This window comes from Cetorhinus maximus, chromosome 4 (assembly GCF_964194155.1).
Source record: "Cetorhinus maximus chromosome 4, sCetMax3.hap1.1, whole genome shotgun sequence".
NCBI classification, from domain to species: domain Eukaryota; kingdom Metazoa; phylum Chordata; class Chondrichthyes; order Lamniformes; family Cetorhinidae; genus Cetorhinus; species Cetorhinus maximus.
In genome coordinates, this window is record NC_135882.1 from 155,445,183 (window position 1) to 155,455,014 (window position 9,832).

The window sequence follows — 9,832 nt, forward strand, 5'->3', positions numbered from 1 at the left end:
GACTGCTTATGTGTTAGTATTCTTCAATGGTATTCACTGTTTGGAAGAAGGTGATGATTAAAAAATATCTTATAATATGCTGTTTAGTCCTTGCTGAAACTCCCATCACCTTTACAGCTTGGTGCCAGGTGTCAACTCATCTGTACTTTAAATAGAATTTGGTTTAAATCAAGTTGCATAATTCCAGATTGAAATCTTGGGTTATTTTTGCAGCGAGTTTGGAACTGAGAATAAGTCAAATGAAATTCCACACACTGTACATAAGTTTAGAAAGGAATAGATTAAATGTTGAGATTCTTGAATGGTATGAAGTTTTATAGTAAGTATAATGTGCATAGAATCTGCTGGAAAAGTGGGTGTGTTATCCAAAGAAGGGACGATTGACTTCAGATGAGAATTCTAGCAATGACAGCATGGAAGGACGCAAGTATTATGCTATAGCTAGCATTTTAACTGTAGTGATCAACTTTACTTCTGTTTCTTTGACCTTGTATCTCTTTATATTCTTTGTCAGTGACTTAGTTCCCCTTTGCTAGACATACCATGTTTTAATTTAATCAGAACTATTAACAAAGATGGTGCAGATAAAAGAAATGGCTGCTTAATTTTCCAGTTCAACTTTACTTGAAGCTAAAATGTTAATTGTAAAATCGGGTTTGGAATATTTCAGTACTGTATCCAGATGATTAAAGGTTCTTCTGACCACAATTCAGTATTGGTACAAATACATTGGATAGTATTATTCCATCCTCACTAGGTTTGTTTTTGTAACCAGTGACTAATCCTTTAGCTTCTATTATCGCCAATGTTGCGGGATAAGGAAAGCCAGAGTATGAAGCAGCCATGATTTAAGAAAACAGGATGAAATGCAAATGTGTGACTTGACCTTTTACTTCTAACAATATCCAAGCTCTTAAAACATCAACTAAATGAACTGTAAAATAATTAATGGGTAAACTTTGTGCTCAGTCACATTAGATGTACACAATTTTTCATTTTAGCGCACAGCATCCTTGATCTGTTTTCTTGCAGAAAGCAAAACTATTTTTTTTAAATGAGGTTCTCAAGTCGCATCTTGCTGTATACAGCACGTTGTAATTTTCCTTTAAGAGGAGGGAACATACTTGAATCTGAATATCTGAAATGATTCACTCACTGGAAAGGGCCTGATCATTTGTTTTCTCTCTCCTTGGCCTTTCTCCCCCCTCACCACATGGCACAAGCCAGAGCATAGGCTAAATTACTGAACTGAGAAAGCAGCAGTGATATCTCCTTGGCCATCTTGGATATTGGAATGATGTGGCAGCTTGAGGAGGTGTTAATGAGCATTACAGATTGACTGACTTATTCAAAGCAGGAAAGTAAGAGAACAAGTGACTCACTAACATAATTGCATTCGCCGATTATTCTAGCTGAAACCTTGGAAAAGACCTGCAAGGGAAATCAGTGTTTTCTAAGAGCATTCTATTTGTTGACAAGTGTTTGCCCAATTCCTTTACATCCATTCCTCAAACTCAGCCTGCAATCATTAATTGCAAAGGGGTTGGTATAAATAATAATTTCTTATACACAAGCATTTGCCACTGACCAGAGAAACTCAACACAAATGGATACCTATGAGGGCTGAGTTTCCAAAGAAAAAAATTTGACTAATAAAAACTGGATAGTGTATGTGTCTCTATCTCCAAAATAAAACATTATGAATAAACAAAATGCATAGCAAGGACAGTAGCTCTTTTAAAAATAGAGAATAGTAATTTCTTCTTGCATTAGGTTTCAGTCATACTTTCAACGTTGGTCCCAACTGATAATCCAACCTTACAGCAGAATCCTCTGAAAATTCCACATTTTTCAACTATTAACAAGTTGATTGTGTCTACATCTCTGGCATAATTCCTTTTCTCTCTATCCCCCCTTCCTCCCCTTCCCCACCCACCATGACCAGGAGTATATTGAAATATTAATAGCAAATATTAGCAGTTATTGAACTACAAATGGCAATATTTGTCACTAGTGTTCATGTTGGCCTAATCAAAATTCTTGATTTTTTTTTTTCTCCCCCCGCCCCAGGGTCCTTCCAATTCTACTGAGCTCTGGAACTATAACACTGGTGTACAGATGGGATGCTGGGGACTTGTTATTTATGCTGTTACTGCTGCCATCTGTTCGGGTTAGTATTGAGGCTAACTGTGCCAGATCCAGGCTGAAGTTTACCATAAAATCTAGTTCTTGTGTTAAACCCAAGATTTTCCTGCACACTTGCTGTAATCAATTGTATGATTATGCTAGGTATTGTGTTTTAAGAGCATTTTAATACTTCATGTAGTTAGACTGCTGTCAATGTGGAAAGAAAAATGCTTTAGCTGTAGGTGAAAGGTCACAAGGCAACAATGTGCAGGTCATGAACGGAGATTAGTTGTACTCTTTAGTACTGACACAATGATATCCAAATGTTTTCATAACTGCACAGTAGACTGTCCCTTTGTCTATGTAATACTGCTTTTGGGAGCCATTAAAAAAAAAGTGTTTTTAAAGAGGATGTTTTAATGTAGCAATGAACAAAGAGGTTTGATTTTTAGCGCAACATGGGTCAATTTGGTGCAAAGAGCTGCCAAGTACTAAAACCTGTACTGTACTGATCTAATTCACTAGCATTAGTGTATATTTTGCATATAGTTTCTGAATTTGTTAGTCCTGTTCTCTTGACTTCACAGCTAAAGCTCTGATGCAGAATAATGAGGAATTTGAAGATCAAATGAAATTCTAGATTACTGAATGGGGGTGTACAATGCTTCTGGAAGAGCCTATAACTTAGCCATAATTCTTTGGTTCATCAGAAGTGTCTATCAGTGAGGAACTGCTAAACTTTCCAATTGAGTAAGATGTTTTGGAGAGATCATATTGGATAAAGCACCTCCTTGTGTTATAGGGTAACATGTTGAAAAGAAAGACATGTTGCCAAAGCTTTTTCGTCTTGCACTCATCAGGCCAAATGTGAAATGATCACAACAATTTATACTAAATGAGAAAAGGGCACTGATTGATTGGCAAGTTAACCCTGGCTGAGGCATTGCCACAGAGAAAGCAATGGGAAACTATAGGCTAATAACAAATAGCGTGCAGACCGTACTCAACCAGCCCAAGCTGGCAAAACTCAAAACAAAACATCTTCTATTAGAAGTGATTCAGCAATTGAGCAGCACTTGCTGAGCAATTCTGAGTGTGCAAATAGCTAAATAACCGATTTAAGATAATCAGTTGTGCTCATAACATGGCTCATTTACACTTACTGGAAGCAACGTACATTAGTACACAGGGACCTGTTCTCTGCAAACAAACGGAATATGTTCAAGCTTTGTGCCTTGCCCAGGAGCTTAGGGAGCCTACGTTTCCTGTTGGGTTTTCCATGACAACCTCTTAGCTGATCAGAGTTGACTTGCTAACCAATCACCACCCTTTTCTCCTATGGTATAAATTGTTGTGATCCTTTGACATTTTGCGTTTGTCCTGATGAGTGGAAGACAGCTTTGGCAGCATGTCTCTTTTCAGAAATATTCAAGTCCTGTACTACCAAGGGGTAAAGTGTTGCTTTCTTAAAAAAAAAGTTCAAACTTCAGTGATTGTAATTGACTGCCAGCTTTTCAGAAGTAATGTAAAATGTCAGTACGTTCAGTAGTTCTGCTTCAAACAGTAACCTGTACTGTTAAGTGATTAACAGCTAGAAGGCAAAATCTAATATTTAGTGTTGGAATGTGGATGTGCCCCTGCATTTTTGGATAGCTTCATATGAATTCAGTTTGCTGCATATATATTACAAGGTAACAAACTGAAGTCTGCAAAGGAGGTAGATTAGGCAATTTCCCCTTTTCCTCCACCCTGTTTAAGTTGGTTTGTGTACACAAATCAGGAGAGCTCACTTCACGTGAGCTTGTGTATTGTCAGAATGTTGGACTAAAATAAACCAAATTATTACCTGCTGGAAAAATAGTGATTTTAATTATTTTAAGATGTTGGTAGCTCTTGATTAAAATTATAGAAGTATCTCATTAAATCAGTGATTTTTTTTTTCATAAATTTCAATTATTTTTCTTTTTCTGGCAGCCATTTTGCAGAAGTACCTGGACAACTATGATTTGAGCATTAAGGTTATCTACATATTGGGAACACTGGGATTTTCGATTGGTACTGCAGTGATGGCTATTTTTCCAAATGTTTATGTGGCAATGATAATGATCAGTACAATGGGAATAGTGTCCATGAGTATCTCGTACTGTCCTTATGCTCTCCTTGGACAATACCATGAAATGAAAACGGTAAGCTTTATGTTTGAGGTTTTCTTTTTGTTACCACTGTTTTAAAACTGCAGTACTTGGTAGCAGAAATTCTTTCTAAAATTATGTAGACTAAAGATGGGATCTAAATTACTGCATAATTACCTAATCAATTATTTTGAGAACTGGTTATCCTTACTCCAGGAGTGTCAGTTGAGCATTCTGGGTGTTGTGTTGTAATGGAACACACTTCTCCTATCTAGATGTACTAAATGGCATGTATCATGATTGAACAGTTGAACCTGTGACTTAAATGAAAAGCACAAAAACAGTTGGACATTTGTGTTTGGATGTTTTTAAATGTCCAATAACCCACTAATCTAAACTGCTGTGTGCTTTTGGGAAAGGTACTCTCACTTCTTGTAAATTATACAGTTGGTGGGCTTAAGAGCCATCCAGTATTTAACGTATTTGACTTTGTTCCTAATTTTTAATTCTAATTTTATAATTACTGAGTATTGTATGTTTTATTAAAAGGTGAATCTTCATTTTCCAGTCTAGTCAAACTTTTTTAAATTTTGTTTTGCAGTATAGAAATCACAGTCCTGGAAACTCCAAGAGAGGCTTTGGTATAGATTGCGCAATCCTATCTTGCCAAGTTTATATTTCCCAAATACTGGTAGCATCAGCACTGGGCAGTGTGGTGGAAGCAGTTGGTTCAGTTCGAGTCATCCCTATTGTGGCATCCATTGGTTCATTTCTTGGCTTTCTGTCTGCCTTGTTTCTTGTGATATATCCTGAGAACCAGGAAGATCCAGGGGAGGAAGAGAATAGAGAGACTCTGATGGCATCTTCAGAAAGCGGTGGGAAAAATACAGAGAAGCCAGTTGTTTTGAAGCTGACTCGTAAAGGCACCATCTCTGAAGTGGAGATCGAATCAGCTCTGTGAATTGACACATCAGCAAAACATTCCAGAAATTTGTGATCAGAAGTACGCAACAAATTTCCTGTTCTCCATTTTCTTCTGTAGTCTTTAACCCACCTTGTAGGGTAAAAAAAGGCAAAAACTTAACCGCATTAGGTTCTGGTAAAAGTCTGCCCCAGAGACATAATGGTTTGTTTCACAATAAGCAACATATTTTTAAACCAGTTTAAACAGTGAATATTTTCAGAACGTTTTGCTGCTTTTATGTACCAAAGGCTACAGTGAGGCATCAAGTGACTAGACAGATTTTTGACCCATTCAAAAAAAAAGTCGCCTTGATCTACTGCGTAAACATGGCATTTTGTAGCTAGTAAAGATTTTCTATTTTGTTGCAACAATTGATTTCCTAAAAGGCCCCACAACTTTTTTTTAAAATGGCCTATCTTAACATAATTGGAATGTTGAAATTGCAATTTTGACCACGAAGATGCCATTGAACATTTCCACACTAAAAATCAATTGGTAACAATCTACTTTTGGGGAATTTAAATTTGTTTTCAAACTGCATTATGCCAAATTTTTCTCCTTTATGTATGCTATCCTCATCCAGGTAGGCCATGAACTCTTTGCTGACTCTATAAATATAGGAAGAAATGAGCAGCTGAATTTTATCATGTCAGATGCATATCGTTAATTGGCTTTATCTGTTAACTATTGTGGTAAGCTAATTACAAAAAACAAGTTATATATAATGGACAGCGTCTTTAGACAAGAGAGAATTTACTATAATTATCAGCGGTCTCTCAGAGTCTAGACTGACATCCATCAGGCTTGGTGAGACTTCAGATGACAGAGGCCCAATTCTGGATCCACATGTTCTTCCGCAGTGAGGGCACGGAGGGGTGGAAACTGCAGCTCCAGGGTGGCTTCTTTCTCCTTTCTCTGCAGCCACCATTCCGCCTCACTGTTGAGTCACTGAGCTTACATCTTGATGGACCAGGTTGTGCCATGCCAAGCGATCGGCAGCATTCTCCTCCCAGTCAGTGGTGTTTATGCCTCCAAGCTTTAGAGTGACCTTGAGCGTATCCTTATACCTTTTGCTTTGGCCGCCCTTTCAGCGTTGGCCAATAGAGCTGTGAGAAGAGAACCTGCTGAGGCAGGAGGTTTAATAAGCCAAGATTAAATATCTGAGAATTGTCTTGTGTCCAGTTCAACTGGAATGTTGGCCTCTTGTAATTTGAACCTATCCTATCAAGTACCTTTATTTGTTTTAGATAGCAACTGTCCAGGTTTTTCCTTTGAGAGTTCAAAAGCAGAAATTTGTTTTAATGTCAACTTTGCTCATTTCTTTCATATCTTCACCTGAAAAAGTGAAGAACAAAACATCTGATGTGAATGCTAACATAATTGATTGAATCAGCAAAGACTAAATAGAGAACTTGCCCTGAAAATACAAATGGCTTACAAATTCTTAAAAGATCCTCACTGATTTGTGTAAAAGATCTGCTATCTTCATGCTGAACTTTCTGTACTCTTCTTTGCCTGGTTGTTGGCTGAATTAAATATGGTCCAATTGTATTTTTTTTTCTCTTTCATATAAGACTTTCTTCATGATGAGGCACATTTCTACAAGATGGGGCAGGTCCTGCTAGTTCTCCCTCTGCAGGAACAAACTTCCATCTTTCAGACTATCAAAACTGTTTCACCTCTCCCAGTGTGGATTCAGAGTTTTAATGTTGTTTGAGACTGCAATTCTGACTGAGGCATTTCTAATTGACAGTCCTAAAACTCTAGTCTTGAAGTAATAGGTTAGAAAATCATCTACTATGGAGGGAATTGTTTTAACACCCCCGAAATGACAGCTATAGGAAAACAGATTTGAGCAACAATTAGGATTATATTTTACTACCAGATGTAAGTTCAAGTGTCATTCTTTTGAAATTTGAGCTGGGGCCAAAGAAGCCTGAAACTAAATATGGCCTGTTTTTATAGATACAATTCTGAAGTTGCTTAAGCTTTGCCTGTTGCTATCAGGACAAGACAGCAGAATGCAGCATATAATAATTTCTGCTGCACAAAAGCTCTTAATGCTGAAGTGAGTGAGAACTACTTGTCAAAGCCTTGATATTTCCAGGATTAGTCTGGGCCGTACTCAGCCTGGTTTTAGATTGAGAAATGTAATTCAGAATGATTTTCACAATGTGCCGAGAAAGAAGGAAAACTGAGACAAACCACTGAGTTTTTGTTTTGTCGCGTGCAGACGAATCAAACAAATGTTGCAATAATTTATTTACCTACCTTTGCTGTAAAATAGACTTCTGAATGCATGAAGAAACTGTGCTGTGTCATCACCAGGAAAATAATAATGGCATTGTATGTAAAATCTATTGAAGTCCATCATAAATCCATTATTAATACTTGAAGTGTGGATGCAGTGCAAGGACATGTGTTTGGAACAAAAGCACCATCTAGCCAAAGCAAATAGATATCAATAAATGACAAAGGAAGGGACTTTGCAAAAATTCTGTAGTTCAACACATTGGTTCTATACCATCATGATGTTGACTACTGAAGCAAAACTCTGTGAATGTAGTATGCTTGGTTCTTGAATGCTTATGGCAATCCAACAAAAAATTGCACACAATTGTACATCAAGAAAGACTTTAAAATGTTTTTCAAGGTCCTATTTATTTTGCAATTATATTGTGAATTTTTTTGTATTTTAAAATACTACTGAACTTAGCAAATCCATTCAAACAATGTCAGCTTGTGTTGGGTACAGTTTATATCTGAGCTCTTGTGATAAGACAATTACCCTCAAGAATTTTTAAAGTTTCAAATTTCCTTTTTATATTTGTACAGGAAAAAAATCAAAATGTAATTCTTTGATTTTGAGCTTGTCAAGAGTTTTAAATCTATTGCTAACCCATGCCCAACAAAAGTGGAACTACTAACTGTTTAAACAAAAATACTATGATAGACTTTGAGGATGAAGGTAATGGGAATGTGAAGTATTTTGAATACTCAATGCAATTTGTTGTGACATCTGTTCTATGTCAATGGGGGTGTGGGTTGAGGGTTTGCACGGGGAAAGCTATTCAAACACGTTTAAATTTATTTATCTTGATAATGACCAGGATCTTAATTTGTTTTAATGGTATGACTTGTTCACTTTGTTTAATGCAAAGAATTTTGCCTGGCCACATCACTTGTAAGATGTGCCTAGTTGACAATGATCAATGTATAACTGATATGTGAACAGGTTGCAAATATGATTGTGATGTTTTGTGTATTCTGCACATTCAGATCTACAGCTAAAGCAATTGTACTTTTAGCATGTCTGTCTGTTTGTTTGAAAAAAAATCCTCAATTGTGGAGAATGGCCTGGTTGCTTGCTAGTTTTTGTTAACATGCAGCAAAGATCTCACATTTGACCCATCCATCAACAACTGAAATATGCCAAAATGACAGTGATTGCTCCCAATTTGCACAGCATGTACATGGTGTTTCTTTTCTGTATATTTAAGGATTACCAAAATTGTCTATATTAATAGATCCATGGTTTTAGGAGGCTTTACTGTCACCTTGTAATTATTGAACTGCACTTAGATGGAATAGCAGAGGAAATACATCAAATGCCTCAAATTTATACCAATGGTTATACAAAAGCATCTCATTTTAAATATGGTTCCGTAGTGAACCGGCCAAAAGACGACTGCTTTTTTAATCAACTTATTAAGTTGGGGCACTAGTAGCTCTTGCTGAGTGGAAATATTAAATGTGTTAAACACATGCTTTAGTTTTTAAAAAGGGATGAAAGCAAAGAATGATATGAGTGACTTAATGGCATAGACTTTATTTCTATATTTTCAAGCTTTTTTTTGTTGGAGGGATTTAAAATGAGTCATTGCATGAAACAGTGACTTTGTTCAGCACTTTCCATTTTAACTGTGTACTCAATTGATTTTAAAAGAAATTTAGAAAAAAGTTCTATTCTTCCATTATAGTGTTTCAATATATTATCTTTCATGAAGAATAAACATTTCTGAAATTATTTTTGTCTGTTTGCACTTATTTTTACTGCAGTGTATCTCTTTCTGTTAATTTATTATATCCCTGTCCAATGCAGATTAGCCTTAAAATCAAGAATTGCTGACCTGTAAATCACTACTTGATAAATTTGTAGCTGAAGCGTCAACAGCATTGTGCAATGACATGGAAATGTACTGACAGTTGACCTGATTACATAACATTAGAGCCTGTATAGTATAACCTGGAATAATTTGCAGGCTGTTGAAGTTCAAATTGTAGTTATTGACTGGTTCCATTTGGTTTGTTATCTAAGCACTGTGATCGTAATTGTGTTTCTTGTCATTTAATTTTGTTTTAAATTGCTGGTGTTTGTGCAGCAGTTAATGATTCATCTAGCTGTTCATTGACAGAGACATTGTTTTGCACTCTGTTCCTATCATCTCTTTCTCCCTTCTCCCCCGTCCCCCATTTTCAGTGTCCAGAAGAGGCCCTTCCCCCATCGAGTCTGTGAGAAACACCTGACCTACCTACCTCATCCCATTTACCAGCACTTGGCCCATAGCCTTGAATGTTATGACGTGCCAAGTGCTCATCCAGGTACTTT

General features: G+C 36.6%; 1 protein-coding gene across 6 annotated transcripts in view; it reads left to right on the plus strand.

Moving 5' to 3' along the window:
• The window catches only part of LOC144679970 (solute carrier family 45 member 4-like), a 79,498-nt gene extending 70,248 nt beyond the window's left edge, over positions 1 to 9,250 (plus strand). For all 6 annotated transcript variants that reach the window (XM_078540989.1, XM_078540994.1, XM_078540990.1 and 3 more), the window contains exons 6-8: positions 2,071 to 2,170; positions 4,102 to 4,313; positions 4,861 to 9,250. In XM_078540989.1, coding sequence (XP_078397115.1) covers positions 2,071 to 2,170; positions 4,102 to 4,313; positions 4,861 to 5,220 — 672 coding nt within the window. In that variant the 3' untranslated portion in view covers positions 5,221 to 9,250. The remainder of the gene's footprint in view (positions 1 to 2,070; positions 2,171 to 4,101; positions 4,314 to 4,860) is intronic.
• The last annotated feature ends 582 nt before the right edge of the window (positions 9,251 to 9,832 follow it).